Here is a 21,400-nt window from a genome sequence, read left to right as displayed (position 1 = left end):
AGACTCAACGCTTTATTTATTGTGTCAATATAATGTAAATTACCTCACAGAAGTTATATAGAAAAATAGAAATCGGCGATATGTTCCTACCTATATGCCTCCATCATTGGCAGTGTAAACTACAGTGACGTCACTGCATAGCAACCAATCAAATGAAAGCGAGAGCGTGAATGTCGGAACTCGTCCTGCGCATCTGAAAGGTGATATTCCTTGCAACGTGCTTATTGTCTAATCGCCAGCACCTGCCATTTGCCTGCGTTCAATCATTGTCATTCGGTCGATTTGCCGATCCAAGTATTTTAACTTTCTACCGATACTCCACCCTACAAGAAAAGAGATTAACGGCAATCATGCCGCAGCTGGATCAACATATATCGGCGCATGCGCCGTGCTGCTGAGAGTACCTGCTTTCTCCGTCTGACTCATGAATAATTGACGTCTTATATGTTCGTTCTTTGGTTCGCACAATTACAGCTGCAATGGAGGAGACTCTCTCGGCGTAAACTGATGCAGCGTCGGATCGACATCGTTTAACGGAATTACACCGCTATACAATATGGAAAATACGACTTCCTGGTCTCATTCGCTTCACACTGCCGAAATAAGGGATATTTTTTAAATTTTAACGGATTTACAAGGCAACCAGTATGCCTACAGGAAGAAGGGGACTAGTGGCCCCACAGAACACATTTGTTGAAAGTATCATACGCCGATCCAATGTACAACGTAAGTACAGTTATCTGTGTTGACATTTATTTTTCAGGACAAAAACGGGACAGAGACATGAGTGGAATATATATATATATATATATATATATATATATATATATATATATATATATATATATATATCTATATATTTATACATGCACATCCCATATTAGTTCCTATATCATTATAGATACAATTATTATCCCCTCCAAAAAATGACGATAACAGTAAACATGTTATTGATTCAAGGCGTTCGACCTTGTTTAGATGCTTGTTTACGGAGTCGTTTTTGTTGGCATTCGAAATATACATCGATGTAAATGTAGTTTATTTTGACTATTGCCATACAACATTACACATTCGTCTTATTTCATGGACAATGTCGATCGGCGGATGGATTTGAGAACAACCTTTCGATCAACTAAGACTGCCATGCAATAATCCCTCCTTATTTCACGTCTAGCTTCCAGTCATTGCGAACGGAATTGCAGTATTCCAGGTTCTGTCGGCTATCCGTCTGGCGGAGTGCGTTTTATGTGATGGGTACATCTGTCATCAAAATTAACAACAATCTTCTGGTTTAATCATGTAAGAGAAAGAGTAAATTCGAATATTATGGAGTGACGAAACCCATCCTAATTATAAACGAGGTGCTTATAATGAAGAAGAGTGTGGACACAACGATGAGTAAAAAAGATCCGACGCAATCTAAAATTATATAAAAAGAGAGAAAAAAAACGCACACACGTTTAGCTTGGTGCGTTCAGTTCTAACGTAAAATGGCTGTCATAAAATGCACTGCGTGTTGACATACCTCCCTAGTAGATTATCCGCAATTTTAAATCCAAATATTGTGTCAGTTTATATTTGTTACTCTCTCTAGTAAACTGTTAAATATGGTGAATTTAAAATAAAAAGACATTACTAATAACCTCATTACGAACGCGTGGTCTGAATAGTATAACAACATACAACTAAGCGATAATGCATTTAACACGCAGTGTAAAAGAAGCGCATGAAAAGCTTTGATATTCATAATTATGTCCAGTGCATTTTAAATGTCAGGGTGTACTTTCGCATGCTTAATGTTCCAACTAATTTATGACTATGTCGTAGAAAAATTATATAAATAATGAATGTTTTTCGTAAGGTGAGTTGTCTATGATTATGCATTGTGTTGTCGCTTTCTTTTCAAGAAAAGATTAAATATAAATATACGCTACTTCTGAAAATATTACCAAAATCTTTATTCCAGACTTGTTTTTATTCAAGTTATTATTTTTCTAATTATTATTATCACAGGGTCTCAGATACAATTGAAAACAGACAAGCTTGAAATGCACACGCATATCGTGGCCCCCGAAGTCATGTTTTTTTTTTGCGACGACATACTGATGACGCTTGTCGAGTATTGCAGCGAACTCTCCGAACTCTCTTCCCCTATGTGGACTGCACTGAAGTGACTCGCATTTAATTCACCCCAGCCCGGTGTGTGTTTACTAAACTAACCGCTTTTAATGTAATAATTGTTACTGAACACTTAACACACTTCAATATTTACAATATCAAATATGATTTTTTTTTTCAAGTAGAACAGCTACTTCAGTATCGAATACCCACCAAAAAACAAAACGCAGAAATAAAACAGTCCGAATTAAATATTTGAACACTTGAAAGCTGTATCAAAATATAGTAATGTTGAAAGTCACTTATTTCCACGAGAGGGCTACTCTTAGTACAAACCAAAACGATCAGTACGTAATTTATCAAATCTCTGCATAATACCACTAAATAGATCGGCTCTGTTGTTTATTATAGTTACCCCCCCCCCCGTTTAGCCTTATTTCTCGCTAACATAAATAGGTGTGATACAATTACAAACACGTACGATGTCCCCTTTAGATGACAGTCATTCATTGAGTATATATTTTGTGCACAGGGAGACAACGAATAAAGTGCATTGCGTAAAGGAATATATTCAATACAATTTCACTCGTATTTCTAAAATAATTTCTTTTCCTTTGTGACATCACCGCGATATTACAATTCGATCTATTCGTTTTCTCTCATGGTGGTTAATTATTGTATTAATTTGTACGCGGGGGAGAGAATGGAAACAGGAAAGCGAGAGAAAGAAAACAGTTCGTTCCATCATGGCGGAGATGGACAGCGCTGTTTCACGAACCAACATGGCGCGTTCTTAGCAACGGTATAATGAACGGATTGTACAAGTAATGGTTACATTCAGTGTAGAGCTTGGCTCATATTTAAGACGTTCTACACGTATGTGGAATGTATTTTTTTTTTAGATTATGACGCGGAGATTTTATGGGCACCGCGTGACAAGATTATCGACAATATCTCTAAAAATCTGTAATCTTTTACGCGAGCCATATGAATCCACGAGATGCGTCGGTTCCCCGTATCTTCTTCCCGTATTGTATGCATATGTACGATATCAACGTAACCCTTTAGGGAGGCTTTATACGCATCTAGCTTGACCGAGAATTATTTCTCTCGTTTAAAGTCAGATTTAACGCTATAGCTCATACCCGTCGCCTAGCGTTGCTACTGAATTGTATGTAAAGCCAAAGTACCTTTTTAATATTATCTCCACCACACGAGTCAACGCTATCGATCCACACGCCGTGTCGAAACGCCATATTGGTTTGTAACTATGGCGTAATAATAGACAGGGTATCGCCATGACAATTGTCATGTTCTGTGACTGATACTAAAACAACAATCAAGTGTGAATTTATTTCGATAATTCTGTTTGCAATTGACGATGCTAGAATTTAACGTGTTTGTGTACAATGCCGCCATTTTCAATAAATACATTTCTGAAAGGTTGCGTGTACGTGATAATATAGACTCTGAATTGCACAGCGAATTAAACAAATTGAATAATACCCAGATCCATATATTATCCAGTAACACACAGACTAAAATACAACATTTCTTTAGCGCTAGAATGTTCGGTTATTTTCCTTATGTCCGGAATGTCCCCGTGACATGACGGTAAGTAATACACGTTCCGCAATTGAAACTCAAAACGAAACAACGCGGAAACACCAGCGGCATTAGGAAAAGAAGACGATGTCACACACATCATGGCGTAAACAAACAAAAAAAGGGAAGAAACACACTAAAATTATACTTTTAAAATATTGAAACTGTAACATCGCCGATAATTTAGGCGTTAAATAATTATTTTCACTGCATTACGTTCAAAGGACTAAATCTATGTTCACCCGCACTTACTGCTCCAATTAGAGCGTTCATTCAAACCGAAGTAAAATACAATATTGGCGATTATACTGTCATCTTAATCGTCTGATTCTTCTTGCCTTCGGATACCTCGTTGTTAGGGGGTAATAATGCGATGCATAGCCTCTGGACAATAATGATACACTATTCAGAACACGTTATAGCGATGAAGATACACTGCGCACGGCTCTATGTGTTGCGTAATGTAGCTACCTCACCTGTCTATACTTTATACTTTAACATTTGATTGTTAAGCTTCAGCTCTCGATTATCATTATTTTGCCTACGTTTGGTGAAATGTTTTGTTTGAATTTATCTGCGTTGGTTGTACATACTCGCAGCACATATTGCGCCACATGCTCAGATTTTGACACACGTAATATTGTGAAAGCAGGATAATGGATAATATTCTAACGCATTTCTTGCCTTGGCCTTCTCACTAATTGCAACCATCTAAATGAAGCCTTCAATTATCTGTAGTCATGTAATGCATCGTGCTGAATATATCACATGAAAAAAAAAAACGAAAAAAAAAAACGTACATCTCGGCGTAATTTCGTATTAAATTATTTTCACTTATTAGGAGGATACAAACGTGGTATAAAAGAGAAGTCAATTAGCGAGTAGACAATCGGTTACTGGTGCATTGTTGGTACGCGTTTTAAATAAATAATGAGCGTACCGTAATCATATTATCAACCTTATTTTTTTTAATGAACTCGCTGTCATTGTCACATAGACTCACGCTGTCCTTACAAATAAACTGATATTAGAGGAAGAAGTGGTGGAGGGGGGGGGGGGTAATTTGAGTATAAAAACCTAAGCTTGGAAATGTAAATTTTTGAATATCTTTATTGATATTTCACTCCCTACTCCGGAACCTCCCATCATTCAGACAATTTTACTCGTTCCGCTCGTCGCTTGATATTCTATGTTTTGTCTTTTATAAACCGCCGACTCCTTACTAAATAGCAGCAGTCCTTCGTGGCATTGGATCTAATATCTCAGAACGCCGGAAACGGACTACCAGATCTGTGCTACATTTCTGCATGTATGCGCGCGCGAGCGTACGTGTATATTCCTCTCTGAAACCCCACAAATCATACACAACACGTTATAGTTAAAAATACATAGTATATATATATATATAAACACGTATATCTCAAAAACACCGATGTCATTTTTTTTCAATTTATCGTCTAGTTCTTTGTGATACGGTAATCAGATCTCTGACTTCAGGAAATAATACGGCAGATATGCGATATCACTCGGCCCCAGATTTCAATCATATGGGGGCTATCTTCCATTTAAAGCTGTTATTACAAGATAAGAATATATAGATATTGAGCGATGTTATTTTCGCTGATAAAAATTAAAAAAACGATGGCCCAGATAGTCATTTCTAACTCCACGGAAATACTAACCAATTTTACGGTTGCTTAGCAACTAGTTGACGATGCGGCGTGTCATTAGAGGCCCCGTTCTACAGTAGAGATAGAGGGAGGGAGAATATAAATAATGTGAGAAGGCCGGCAATCGTGAGGAGAAAGTGCCCGGGTGAACAAAACAGATAATGGAATATTTTCGCCATGCTATCAAGTTTATACAAATCGCCGGTAATAAAGACAATTCTATATTTTTCTAGTAGTTATTCATTAAATGGTTACAAATACAACAAAATGGCCGTATATACGTCGCAAATTTTCGCTATATTCCCGCCCCGTTCAATTGAGACTGTAATTCATGTCGTCAAACCCCTCCTTAATTCAGGTAAACCATATTAAAAGTACGAACGTGTCAAGCACCATTAAACTGCCCGTGGGGTCATTGCCATAGAAACCTCTCACAAAAACATTCCATTATAAAGCACAGAAGCGGAAACGTGCTGATGAATTTCACAATAATCGTGGCTATACTGACATTGTGCTGGCAACTGAAATATATCAGACATACCAATAATTAGTGAATTATTTCAAATAATAAATGAAAAGAAATGCACACATGAAACCATTGTATTATTTGGCGAAGCTATTGAACTATATGAATATATAACATTTTGAGAATTCTCTGTTTTGAACGTTCTTGGTCTTCATCATCTGAGTCTGTCTGTTTGTCCGTTTGTCTGTTTGTCTGTATGTTTGTCTGTCTGTCTGTCTGTCTGTCTGGGTAAGTATGAAAAATGTCACATGCAAGTATAGATAAAAAAAAAACTTTCGACAGGTCAATATATACTAATTCTGCCATGTATGAATTATGCCACATTCCAAAACCAATATGTGCCAATTCGTTAGACAAATACGTACTAATTCTGCCATGTATGATTTATGCCATATTTCAGAACCAATGTGTACCAATTCGATAGGTCAATATGTACCGATTCTGCCATGTATGAATTAGGACATATTCGAGAACCAATGTGTTCCCAATCGATTGGTCAATATGTGCTGATTCTGCCATGTATAAATTATGTCACATTCCAGAACTAGTGTGTGCCCATTCGATAGGTCAATATGTACCGATTCTGCCATGTATGAATTATGCCATATTCGAGAACCAATTGTGTGTCCATTCGATAGGTCAATATGTACCGATTCTGCCATGTATGAATTATGCCACATTCCAGAACCAATGTGTTCCCCATTCTATGGGTCATTATGTGCTGATTCTGTCATGTATGAATTATGCCACATTCCAGAACCAGTGTGTGCCCATTCGATAGGTTAATATGTACCGATTCTGCCATGTATGAATTAGGACATATTCGAGAACCAATGTGTTCCCAATCGATTGGTCAATATGTGCTGATTCTGCCATGTATAAATTATGTCACATTCTAGAACCAGTGTGTGCCCATTCGATAGGTCAATATGTACCGATTCTGCCATGTATGAATTAGGACATATTCGAGAACCAATTGTGTGTCCATTCGATAGGTCAATATGTACCGATTCTGCCATGTATGAATTATGCCACATTCCAGAACCAATGTGTTCCCCCATTCTATGGGTCATTATGTGCTGATTCTGCCATGGATAAATTATGTAACATTCCAGAACCAGTGTGTGCCCATATCGATAGGTTAATATGTACCGATTCTGCCATGTATAAATTATGCCACATTCCAGAACCAATGTGTTCCCATTCAATAGGTCAATATGTACCGATTCTGCCATGTATGAATTATGCCACATTCCAGAACCAATGTGTTCCCCATTCTATGGGTCATTATGTGCTGATTCTGCCATGGATAAATTATGTAACATTCCAGAACCAGTGTGTGCCCATTCGATAGGTTAATATGTACCGATTCTGCCATGTATGAATTATGCCACATTCCAGAACCAATGTGTTCCCCATTCTATGGGTCATTATGTGCTGATTCTGTCATGTATGAATTATGCCACATTCCAGAACCAGTGTGTGCCCATTCGATAGGCCAATATGTACCGATTCTGCCATGTATGAATTATGCCACATTGCAGAACCAATGTGTTCCCATTCGATAGGTCAATATGTACCGATTCTGCCATGTATGAATTATGCCACATTGCAGAACCAATGTGTTCCCATTCGATAGGTTAATATGTACCGATTCTGCCATGTATAAATTATGCCACATTCCAGAACCAATGTGTTCCCATTCGATAGGTCAATATGTACCGATTCTGCCATGTATGAATTATGCCACATTGCAGAACCAATGTGTTCCCATTCGATAGGTCAATATGTACCGATTCTGTCATGTATGAATTATGCCACATTGCAGAACCAATGTGTTCCCATTCGATAGGTCAATATGTACCGATTCTGTCATGTATGAATTATGCCACATTGCAGAACCAATGTGTTCCCATTCGATAGGTCAATATGTACCGATTCTGTCATGTATGAATTATGCCACATTCCAGAACCAGTGTGTTCCCATTCGATAGGCTAGTATGTTCACACTTTTCCCATGTAAATCATTTGTCAGTACCATGTTAGTCACATGCCAGTAATCGGCGTGCTTTTTTTATTTTAAAAAACAAAATGAAAAAAAAAAAAAACTTATTAAAATAGTTAGAATACTGTATTCCGGCACATGTCAAGCGTATTGTGTGAAATTATTGGACACTCAACATAAACCTGAAAAACGTTATATTTTCTGATGGACCGTGGTTATTGGTAACTTACTTAACTCACGAATACGTGCCTATATTAGTCAGATGTTGTCAATAATGGGTGCACTTCAAATTACGTTTGACAAGACACCTAAAGGCCTAATATTGATGTAATTTGGGTGAAACGTGTTTTTTAAAATATACACAAACGTGAAGGGTATTGAAAAAATCAAATTATCTGCCCTATTCTTAGAGAACAGTGGGTGGCACCATGTAGGTGTCGTAATGCTTGTTTCCATGGAAACTGTGAATTATATTAGTAGCCCTACTAGGAAGCCATTTTGAACCGACTAGCCGACCCTAACAATGGGGATGGTTATTGAAATTTGTCAGTTTATATTATGAGAACACAGCTCTAAACTACGAAGCTGTCATCATCGAGACCATTCCCCTAGTCTGCCTGTTATACTCGGCCACACACAATACTGGGCCTCTCAGCTCGCTCTGCAATGTGATGGCACTCAATATGCAGACTGAATATTAAATTAGCACGGATATGATTCCAATTAATTTCTTACTTTGATTTCAATTAATATCTCACATAAATAATGCGCAATACCGACGAACATTGCTGTGATGATGCGAGTGCCCGTTCTATCAGCATGGGATTTTGCAAGGTCAATTGAATGACGTTTGTTTTCTGTGATTTCCAAAAATAGCCGTCAGCGATCGAGTCAACGCCGTGTTATCTGTATATAAACGGTAAACGTGTAATGATGTGTGCGTGTGTGTTTGTAGAGGGGAGATGTATCACTTCCTCCAACCCAAGACGATAGTAGACACACACATGCGCACTGAGTACGTTGTGAGATATTTTGACAGCGTATACGTGATATTAACCACTTGCCAAACAATGAGGGCATACATAACCAAGTAGATACAACGTAAAAGTGTATTTCGTCATTATGGAGTTAGGGTTGGAAATACTGAAATCAACGAAACAGAGTAATTACAATTTGCGACGACTGAAAAACCGACCATATTCCAAAACGTGCAACGAAATTACAAAATGAAATCACACTCCGAATATGGTCAAAATATTGGCAAATAACGGTGGAATCAGGTGCGTTACGATGGATAAATTCACGCTCGCATTGTTACACAAGATCATAATAAGCTGGCATGTGTGTCCCTGATTTCTTGCTACCTCCAGACACACACATGCCAGCTGAATGTGCACACGGCGACGGCATCCATGTTCGTGTTCACCATGTATTCACAATACAGGCGGTTGTCAGCGACATAGATGTATGTTGACGTACACCCATGATGCCATGTCTCGCTACACTCCACGTACTGAATATTCATTTTTTTGCAAATTACACCACTCTGCCTTGTTTATAGGTTGGTGTCACTTTAATCATGTGTTTCCATGGCAACGTCATTACACCCGCCCACTCATGTGAGTCTGTTGAGGTTGATGAACTACATATTACTTAAGTACGTGCGTTGTGCGTGTTGCTAATGAAACTGCTTTATACAATTTATACTAAGCATACAAAGCTAGAAAAACTAAAATATATAATATTATCCCTGCAAGATATTATAACCGTTTGTATTTGATTTGTAGTTGTTTCATTCATGAGGAATCTTTTTATACAAATGTATATGGCCTTCATACCACCGTGACTGTCACAATGTTGTCTTCGGGCTATGCCATCTATGGGAGGCGACTGAAGTTTGAGTTGTTTGCATGACCCATAACCCGACGGTAACGTTAGGTTAACCTTTTATGCATATAAACAACACTTCCCAGTCTTCCATCCGTTCCCAGTCATCCAGGAGGAGGAAACTTGCATCAACCAGATCGAGATACAAGTTGTTTTCATGAGACCCGGATGTAAACAGATTTGCATAACGTATTAATTATTTTTATTTCAAGGATAGAACGAATGCATTTAGACTTGTTATCAAGTTAAGAAAACCTAAGGGGAGTGATACAATAAATGATGCATCTCCAGTTTAACATCCATCACAGTTAAAAGTACAAGTACATTGTACAACACAAACTCCAAATGACCAGATCCTTGACGCGGATTCATGCGTATGCTTAGTATAGTTGTGATTCGTCCCTGGAATTTTGCGTGAGACGCGAGATTGAAACAATGATAATCCACACTTAGGTCTGTTCTGAACGGATTAGTCCCGGTAGCGTAAAGGTAGCGTAGATGAAGAAACATATCACATGCATTGTGTTTAGCGGTGTCGCTTGGGGATTGCATCAAAGATCGACAACGCCGAGTATGTTGTGTGTGTGTGTTTATAAGCAATCTTAACAGATCACCAACCTCCAACTGTACAGTACAGATGGGAGATCGGCGCAACGTTTTATGCGTGGGCTGATTACCATCGATGTCCTCTGCTACTTGTCTAAATGACTTCTTTGACGTCATTGCTTCTCCGTTGGGATTCGCAACATTTAAAAAATCTCAATTGTCACTCTAGCTAAAGACAATCAATTTGATCACGTGATCGGGTCCACAATTTATCATTGTTTCTTGGCTACCCATTACCATCTGTGTAAATAGGCAATCAATCTCGGGGCATAGTCTTTTGTATGACAGGAAACGAAAGGTATTTTTATTTGGAACATACACGCTACAGAGTTGTATTAAAAACTCAATGCACAAATGTTTTCAACTTTGTAAAGATATTTATCTCGAATCTAAACGTGCATAATGTCTTATTTATTTGTTCGTTAACTTCCCGCGTGCATATTTTCTAATTGATGTATGATTACGTATCCTAAACTCGGTTGTAACTTCTAGGAACTTTTGTTGGTATAATGACAACACAATTCGTTGACCATTCAACAGCGCATGCGCTGGTAACGTACTGTAATTACTACACGTACTACTAAACTAATATGATATGATATTGGTCTACTTTAGCTCAACATGCATTAGAAAATGTTTGTTTCTATCTATCCCGAGGGATTTGCTCGTAAAATTTAATGATATGCAATTTTTTTTTTGCAATATAACTTGGATTTCAATTAATCACTGACGTCATATTTATTTCTTGCAGTTTTCCAGATCGAGGTTAATATTAATATCACCCGATGTTTCATTATATACCAATATTTGTTTTAACTAGCGAGACAAATAATTTGTTAGTCAAACAGGCGGAATAGCCATTAAAATTATTGTTCCCCAGCTTTGTCATATAATATTTTAACTGCGTCATATATCTCATTCTATTGGAAAATAATAGCCGTCTACGCCTTTTCATGCTTGTAACCACAGTCCTTCTATACAGAGACTGTGTAATAATATTTCAATTTCTTATTCAATTGTCCACCAAAACTTTAAATACTCGTGTAGTTTTGTACGTGTCGATGGGACGTTGTATTACGTCGTAAACTCCAATAGTTACAATATTTTACATTGTCACTGAGCCTTTTCTGTGGACTTTATTGGCAAGTGGCACGGATGTATCACGTGATGAACATGGTAATGCTTTATCATACATGTCTTTAACAAAGAGCAGTACATATACCCCGGAATGGCATTACCTTGAACAAAAAAACAAGTCATTTAATACTGAATATTTGGTCTTTGCCCAACCTCAAAAATGACCTTCTACTGACTGACCACCAAACAACACAGGTTACATACGGGAAAGACGATCGTTCATAGATGCGTAACATAGCAATATACGAACTTCTTTGTCTTTTTACCCATTTTAGCAGTTACAATATCCTAAAATTTAGTCAACAAATGCACCCCAACTATAACATTTTGTAATAAAATACTAAATCGGAATTGTGAATGAAGGTGACGACCTTTGCATTGCGTGTGATGTAGTTTATGTTAAAAGTGGATAGGCGGAGGTATTCAAGTATTCACCATTTTTGATATTTTGGACATTTCGGAAAACGAAAATAGCTATGATGCTCTGCTTTCCTTTACATGTTGGCATTTTCTTTTTCATGAACACTGCATTGTGAACTGATAAACATATATCATCGCAGCTACAAATGTACAAACCAGTGAAGGTTGGTTTAGTAAGTTCTTCATTTTTGGGGGCGGTTTCAAGTTGTAGCTAGCTAACTCGGAGTTGACAGTAAATAATTTTCTGGGTTATTTATTCAGAGATATTTAACGTAGTAGTAGTAGTGAGTTGTTGACATGTGCGCATATAATATGGCTGTGACAATATTTTGTGTCGAAATCGGCATTTCAGTGTCAATGAACACTGTGTAAACAGCAAGTACCTTGTATTAACTTTATAAAATATTGAAATAGTAAAATGACCTAAAACAGACAAAATATTTACATACAGGAGTATTATGAATCTATATTATTCATTTGTTTCATCCTTGTAACACGAAAATGCCACAGAAGTAAACAAATAAAAGTAATGACATTATTGTTACTTTTGGGGAGAATTCTACCTAAGGTATTTCCTACACGGTATTTCCTACACTCTTGCACTCACACAAATAAAAAAAAACTCTATCGCTATACTGAATCAAACATTTTTTAGAACACATATGAGTAGATGTTTTTCATATTGTTTGGGTTCACCATTGATATATTTACTCGGTAGTTGTGCTGTTATTTTCATTGAAGTCGGCCTGATGGTCTGGTATCTTCAGAATAATCAAAACAATAGAATAGATTAGTAGAAATAAATGGCAGAGAAAATTCAAGATTATTCCAATAACACGACAATTATTTGCCCTGCTTCCAGGATAGTAACATTTCCATATATGGTATTGAAATGTTCTTATATGGCACTAAAATGTTCAGTACCATACATAAACTTGTTAGTATAACGTACCGTACTACCATGTCCATATATGTGGCTTTTCATACGTTTATTTGAGGCGGTGCCATCCAACTGCCCTGGAACCTTTGTAAATTAAACTAAGGGCAGAACAATATTGTTATACTGCGCACTAGATTTGGGATCTTTCACGAAAAGATGGGGAGGCAGATGAGACCGGAAACCATACTGTTAAAAATAGCTTTATGATCTATCAGATACTGGTGAGATGGATAGAGATTGGAGATTATCGCGTCGTTTCCATAACGACGTGTCCGTACTTTTAATTGGCTCCGAGATGCATTTGATATTTAAAAGAGAAACAAACTACGAAAAAATGAAGTTATAAACTGAAGAAACAACGTTTTCCAATTCAAACTTTTTTTGCGACAATTAAATAATATAACTTGTCTTAGTTTTTGCCAAATTAAAAAAAAATATCATGAGAAAAAAATTCTTAAACGTTTAAACGGTCGAAATATGGCTAGAATTATTCCCAAATAGTTCCCATCTAACGAACATATTATTCAAGTATATGGAATGGCTTATCGTATTGTAGTGACACGGCGATTGAGTCAAAAGGTCTCTCGCGTAGGGACTGCAAATTTACCGTGTTAGGCTGATAAGTTGAAACATAAAATCGTTTTGTCAGATCGAGAATTAGTGTTTCCCGCCGGGATACTTGGCCTTTTCTACTTGTTATTACCGTTCGAGAATATGAAAGGCGTGACTTCGTACATGCCACGTTTTTTTTTCTCCGGTTTCTCCGGTCTGCGATATTTTTGTTTTTTTATGAAAATAAGCAACATAACTGTTTTTTCCTTTTCAAATACACCGTCGAAATGATTACACACGTCACGTGATCGTAATTACCAATGTCACATCACGTGACATACGACTGTTTGCTTTTGTATTATTATATGTACGGTGTGTAATATCGCCGGCGCGTATTATGTGTTTTAGTTTACTTCAAACTAATTGATTTGGCCTTGCGTCACGCTAGAATATTTGTAATTTTGCTTTTATTTGTTGTTTATATAATTCACCTGGTAGCGTTTTTTTTTAAAAATAATGCTGGATAATTGTTTCCAATATTCGATCTTTTTTTTTGACAATTAACAATTTTAGTAAAGATAACTATTTTGTTTTGTTTTTGAAAAACCTATTGACTGGCGTAGACGAGTAGTTGCATTGCGTGATACCTGTCATACATTGTCTTGCTAATAACAGAACAATATTTTAATAGAAATGGCAGGGAACGCATTGTCATATACGCCAACGCATGAATTAATAGACAAAAACAAGAAGCCAACAGCAACCTTTTCTTTTATTTTACGTTTATTTGTTAGTATCTTAGTTACTACATAACTGATCATGCTAAGTATATAGTGAAAAAAAAATATCTAGTACGATAAGTTTAACCTCGCTGACGAGTAACATACGCTTGCTGATCACCAGCGATGTTGGTCTATCTCAGTGGACGTTTCGAGCCTTCTACGCTACAATCGAAATTTAACTTTACGTATCAGGGTGCTGGTTAAACACATGTGACTGCCTTACATGTGTTTCGTTGTCCAACATACCAAAATAACCAAGCCTTGTAGACGTGGAATTTTACAGAAAACAAACTGGTGGTGTGACACATTTAGTAAAAGTAAAGAGTGAACTTTGATGGGTCAATTTGTTCCATTTTGTCAGTATGATAGTGTGAGTGGTGTTGAGGGACGGTGGGTTGAATCAGCTTTATTTGGTGGTGGTGGTGGTGGTCGTCGTCGTCGTCGTCGTTGTCCATGGCACAAGATCATTCCATGTTTTCCCATAGGCGACAACTTCACACAAAGTTACGTTTCACATCACTAATATAAACATCATAAATCCGTTCCCTTGTTTTATAAATATTTATAAATTCAAACTAAATCGAGGGGTTTGTATTGGCCGATGGAATAACAGTTGAACATTTTAATAACTGTCCCGTTCACATTACTTGAACCATACATGCGATTGGTTCAGCTTACAACAAGAAAACTATCCATCCGCCGAAGGCGTGACATCACTGCGCACTGTGCTCGTTGATTGGCTGGTTTTATTGCCATTGATATTTATAAAACAAACAAACAAACAAACAAGCAAACAAGGGAACGAATTTGCGGTCGTGATTGTAATCCAAAACATTTGTTGAGTCAGCTACTTGTAGCCCAGTAGTTCAACAGCTATTCATTGACGTATGTCCGAATAGCAGTGAATTTTTACATACCGACTCAAACTACGAGCTAAATCAAAGATGGCCGCAATCGAAAGCGGATTGCGCGTGTATTTTAAAACGTTTGACATTTTATTTACCTAAACACATTTCTAGAAATAAAAAAAATAAAATAATAATCTGACCTGGATTCCATTCATCAAAGGAAAAATATGAGTCTTAGAGACATAGAATTTTTAGGGACTACGAAAACCGGAAATTGATTAGTCACGTGGTTTTCTTATAGTCGTGTCATACATATTGTCCTTTTGAGCCACATCTTAAAACCACTCACTGACAGAGGACGGACGGACAGATGGATGGACAGACACTTTGACACATGTCAAAAATCATATGGTCTATTAAAAAAAAGATAAATTAAAAGAGCATAGTTGTTGTGAAAAGGAAAAGCATCGACGTGTTAAAGCTCGGTGAAAGGTGTGATTTGATCAAGGGAATCAGAATAGAAAGACTGATATCTAGAAATCGACTGCTTGTAATTGGACAACTGGTCTACCGGCAGTTTTCAGTATTTTACGCTAAATGTAAAATGCTTTTCTTTTTTGCCCCGTAGTTTCAAGATTGAATTCTGTCAAGGGAAAATTCATAAACACGTTACTGCCATAATATACCGTGCTGGGCATGGAATATAGTAATAACGCTCTCTCAATTTGCTATTAGTCTAATTGCATTTTGCTCACCACGGCGATCAGTACAAGAAGTGAATACGCGCGGTCGTGTGTGTGTGTGTGGAGCTTGTACACACTGTGAACACAAAAGTACACGTCCTCCGAGCCGCCGGGTAAACAAGTACCGGGAACTACATTCGAAGCATTGTCATTAATTACGTGTGAAGCTTCTCCATTTCACTATTTTATGTGAAAACGAATATAGGACTGGATTTATAGCCGTGACTCGTCATTCCAACCTGGAGACAGACCGAGACAGACAGTACGCAAGTACTAGTCACGTGTCGCCGTGGTCATGCGCATTTTTATTACTATTTTAGTACAAAATTACTTCAGTGCATTCAGGTCTATTATGAAAAGCTTCGTTTTTCTTTCTTTCTTTCTGTGTGTGGCAACAGTACAAACACACTTTCAATGATAATAAATTAATTTTTTTACCGCTATGTTCAAAACTGTCAATTCTACACAATGTAACCGTAAGGCTGTAATTATGGTGTATATGCGTCTATGTATGTATTGGGTGAATCAAAATTGCCATCGAGCTAGGCATTCAAATCAAAATTGCCATCGAGCTAGGCATTCAAATATGGTGATGTTTCCTTTTTTACCAGTCAGTCATGTGTTTTACCTAGAAAGAATCACGGTGTAATGCAAAGTTGAATAGCCAGTTGAATAGTTGGAGTCGTTAGATTCTCATTTGGAATATAAAATACTCTTCTAATGGTGTCAAACATAATGAAGTCATTAACAAGACAGATTATTATAATATCATTGTGGTAAACCATATCAAGCTTAATTATTCGCTGGGTTTTGTTGGGCGCGACGACCACCACCCTTTAAGTCGCGGATAGATGATTGCGATGCGATTAAATCGATGTGTCATGTGCAAAGTTAACTGTATAATGTAGTGTTTCCTTCTCAAACCAGTGAATCTATAACTTAGTGAACATCTCTGCAGCATTAAATCTGGAACATGAAACCATTTGAGATTAAGAATAAAGCTTGGTTTGTTTGACAATGGTAAATTACAGTGCGTCACACAGAACGCGTTCATAATTCGCGTGAACAGACAGAGAAAGCATTTAGCGTTGTATACGGGACCCATGTAGAACACGATGCGGTGTGACGACGGCCATCCTTTAGTACTGATGCTATGTGTGCAGTTGCTTAGTGCCATGGCCTCAAATAAATAATAAAACAAACATTACTCGCGATTTGAAGATACATTGACATTGACTTGTGTCTTTTTATCAATGTACAACAAGCTGAGTCATAGAGTCGATTTGACCTCTTTGACGGCACGATGACACTCGGCTGCCTTCAGACGCGGTAAAGAAAACTGTCAAACACAGATATAGAGTGTAATAATAAAAGAATAAAAAAACGATTCAATTATTAGATTGATTTATATGTCATATTATGCATGCTGAAACCGGAGTGATGTGTGTTGGTTGTCACGGTGTTGGTTATGTTGGTAACGCTGACTTTATTTTGGCAAAATGGGGTTTTGGATGTAAGGTGATACCTTAGGGTTATGTCGAGACATTTTAGATGCATCGATTATAAGAAGAAAAAAAAACTGTTATCAAGTTTTGAAGACGTTATCTCCTTCTTAAGAAAAAGGTGGTGTAGATTTCGTTAATTTTATCTCTCACACTTTTGTCGCGGCTCAGGCTCACGGCCATATGCACAGATAACGGAACAGACGAACACATATTTGTAATCGGTTGCTCATGAAATATGCACAGACCTAGATAATTAAGTTGTTGATTTCCTGGATAGATTATATAATATAGATTGCAATCCAACAGGCCGGAGATATTACATATCGAAATCTCTTGAATTTTTACAAGTCACCTCACTAGTAATCTACCTTACCGCGATGCACAAATGTTTGCTCCCAATTTATTGTTGGGTGAATTACAAACCTCCCCTTTGTCCACATTGGTTGATTTTAGGATCAACCTTGTGCCTTAATAAAAAAAACGCACTCAAAGTTGAGTACACACTTAACATGTAAATTCGGGAACAGCATCCAAATAGACTTGACAGCGGGCAGTCAACGCTTGCGTTGATACGTTGGCTCCATGGATAATGTTAACTGAACAGTGTTAACTCATGTGTGTAGATGACTGCACCATGTTGCTATATAACTTAATAGTGTTAACTAATGTGTGTAGATGACTGTAGATGACTGCATCCTGTTGCTATATAACTGAATAGTGTTAACTCATGTGTGTAGATGACTGCACCATGTTGCTATATAACTTAATAGTGTTAACTAATGTGTGTAGATGACTGTAGATGACTGCATCCTGTTGCTATATAACTGAATAGTGTTAACTCATGTGTGTAGATGACTGCACCATGTTGCTATATAACTTAATAGTGTTAACTAATGTGTGTAGATGACTGTAGATGACTGCACCCTGTTGCTATATAACTGAATAGTGTTAACTAATGTGTGTAGATGACTGCACTATGTTGCAATATAACTGAATAGTGTTAAGTCATGTGTGTAGATGTATGTAGATGAATGCACCCTGTTGCTATATAACTGAATAGTGTTAACTCATGTGTGTAGATGACTGCACCATGTTGCTATATAACTGAATATTGTTAGCCCATGTGTGTATATGACTGCACCATGTTGCTATATAACTGAATATTGTTAGCTCATATATGTAGGTGACTGCACCATGTTGCTATATAGCTTAATAGTGTTAACTCATGTGTGTAGATGACTGCACCATGTTAATATATAACTGAATAGTGTTAACTCATGTGTGTAGATGACTGCACCATGTTGCTATATAACTGAATGTGTTAACTCATGTGTGTAGATGACTACACCCTGTTGCTATATAACTGAATAGTGTTAACTCATGTGTGTAGATGACTGCACCATGTTGCTATATAACTGAATGTGTTAACTCATGTGTGTAGATGACTGCACCCTGTTGCTATATAACTGAATAGTGTTAACTCATGTGTGTAGTTGACTGCACTCTGTTGCTATATAGCTTATTAGTGTTAGCTCATGTGTGTATATGACTGCACCCTGTTGCTATATAACTAAATAGTGTTAACTCATGTGTGTAGATGACTGCACCCTGTTGCTATATAACTGAATAGTGTTAACTCATGTGTGTAGATGACTGCACCATATTTCTATATAACTGTATAGTGTTAACTCATGTGTGTAGATGACTGCACCCTGATGCTCTATAACTGAATGTGTTAACTCATGTGTGTAGATGACTGCACCCTGTTGCTATATAACTGAATAGTGTTAGCTCATGTGTGTAGATGACTGCACCATGTTGCTATATAACTTAATAGTGTTAGCTCATGTGTGTAGATGACTGCACCATGTTGCTATATAACTGAATAGTGTTAACTCATGTGTGTAGATGACTGCACCCTGATGCTCTATAACTGAATGTGTTAACTCATGTGTGTAGATGACTGCACCCTGTTGCTATATAACTGAATAGTGTTAGCTCATGTGTGTAGATGACTCCACCATGTTGCTATATAACTTAATAGTGTTAGCTCATGTGTGTAGATGACTGTACCTTGTTGCTATACAACTGAATAGTGTTAACGCATGTGTGTAGATGACAGCACCCTGTTGCCATATAACTGAATAGTGTCAGCTCATGTGTGTAGATGACTGCACCATGTTGCTATATAACTGAATATTGTTAGCCCATGTGTGTAGGTGACTGCACCATGCTGCTATATAACTAAATAATGTTAGCTCATGTATGTAGATGACTGCACCATGTTAATATATAACTGAATAGTGTTAACTCATGTGTGTAGTTGACTGCACCCTGTTGCTATATAGCTTAATAGTGTTAGCTCATGTGTGTATATGACTGCACCCTGTTGCTATATAACTGAATAGTGTTAACTCATGTGTGTAGATGATTGCACCCTGTTGCTATATAACTGAATAGTGTTAACTCATGTGTGTAGATGACTGCACCATATTTCTATATAACTGGATAGTGTTAACTCATGTGTGTAGATGACTGCAACCTGTTGCTATATAACTGAATAGTGTTAGCTCATGTGTGTAGATGACTGCACCTTGTTGCTATATAACTGAATAGTGTTAACTCATGTGTGTAGATGATAGCACCCTGTTGCCATATAACTGAATAGTGTCAGCTCATGTGTGTAGATGACTGCAACCTGTTGCTATATAACTGAATAGTGTTAGCTCATGTGTGTAGATGACTGCACCATATTGCTATATAACTGAACAGTGTTAGCTCATGTGTGTAGATGACTGCACCATGTTGCTATATAACTTAATAGTGTTAGTTCATGTGTGTAGATGACTGCACCCTGTTGCTATATAACTGAATAGTGTTAACTCATGTGTGTAGATGACTGCACCATGTTGCTATATAACTGAATAGTGTTAGCTCATGTGTGTAGATGACTGCACCATGTTGCTATATAACTGAATAGTGTTAACTCATGTGTGTAGATGACTGCACCATGTTGCTATATAACTGAATATTGTTAGCTCATATATGTAGGTGACTGCACCATGCTGCTATATAACTAAATAAAGTTAGCTCATGTGTGTAGATGACTGCACCATGTTGCTATATAACTGAATAGTGTTAACTCATGTGTGTAGATGACTGCACCATGTTGCTATACAACTGAATAGTGTTAACTCATGTGTGTAGATGACTGCACCATGTTGCTATATAACTGTATAGTGTTAACTCATGTGTGTAGATGACTGCACCATGTTGCTATACAACTGAATAGTGTTAACTCATGTGTGTAGATGACTGCACCATGTTGCTATATAACTGAATAGTGTTAACTCATGTGTGTAGATGACTGCACCATGTTGCTATATAACTGAATAGTGTTAGCTCATGTGTGTAGATGACTGCACCATGTTGCTATATAACTGAATAGTGTTAGCTCATGTGTGTAGATGACTGCACCATGTTGCTATATAACTGAATAGTGTTAACTCATGTGTGTAGATGACTGCACCATGTTGCTATATAACTGAATAGTGTTATATACGTGGTAACTTGAATTTCAAGTTCAAACAAACAATTCATGTTATTTAAACTATTAAAGACGCGCATCACGTGACGCAAAGATGTTCAGATACCTTGATGGGAATGCCAGATAATTGCATTGCAAAAATACTAAGAGATAACGATAATTCTACACTACTATATACAATTGTTAATGACAATGTGCAATTTTTTGAAAAATTCTATGATTAATCAGGTAATAAGTGGTTCCTCGCATCACCATGGTTACCATGAAGATCCACCGTTCACACACAAACACACACAAACACACACAAACAAAATACAATTAAAAAATACACGAAGTACTTATAAACGCATTCACGCCCTTAGTATAGCATAAATATAAAAATGACTTTCTTTTGTCATTTTCGTGTACTTCACAACTAAACTGTGTGTCAATTATGGCCTAGTCGAAAAGAAACACCATTAGACCGTTTACTGATGATGTTGACGATGATTATGATGACGAGTGTGATG

At 37.2% G+C, this 21,400-nt stretch overlaps 1 protein-coding gene across 1 annotated transcript in view; it reads left to right on the top strand.

The window, feature by feature from the left end:
• The first annotated feature begins 432 nt into the window (after positions 1–432).
• Positions 433–21,400, top strand: part of LOC100374618 (voltage-gated delayed rectifier potassium channel KCNH1-like) — a 37,595-nt gene continuing 16,627 nt past the window's right edge. Inside the window, exon 1 of the mRNA XM_085491447.1 lies at positions 433–726. Within this exon, the coding sequence (XP_085347573.1) occupies positions 648–726 (79 nt within the window). The 5' untranslated portion in view covers positions 433–647. The remainder of the gene's footprint in view (positions 727–21,400) is intronic.

The sequence above is a fragment of the Saccoglossus kowalevskii genome, chromosome 2 (genome assembly GCF_978046115.1).
Source record: "Saccoglossus kowalevskii chromosome 2, keSacKowa6.1, whole genome shotgun sequence".
Taxonomy (NCBI): Eukaryota; Metazoa; Hemichordata; class Enteropneusta; family Harrimaniidae; genus Saccoglossus; species Saccoglossus kowalevskii.
Note: the sequence above shows the minus strand (reverse complement) of the source record. Positions and strands in the feature narration are given on the sequence as shown.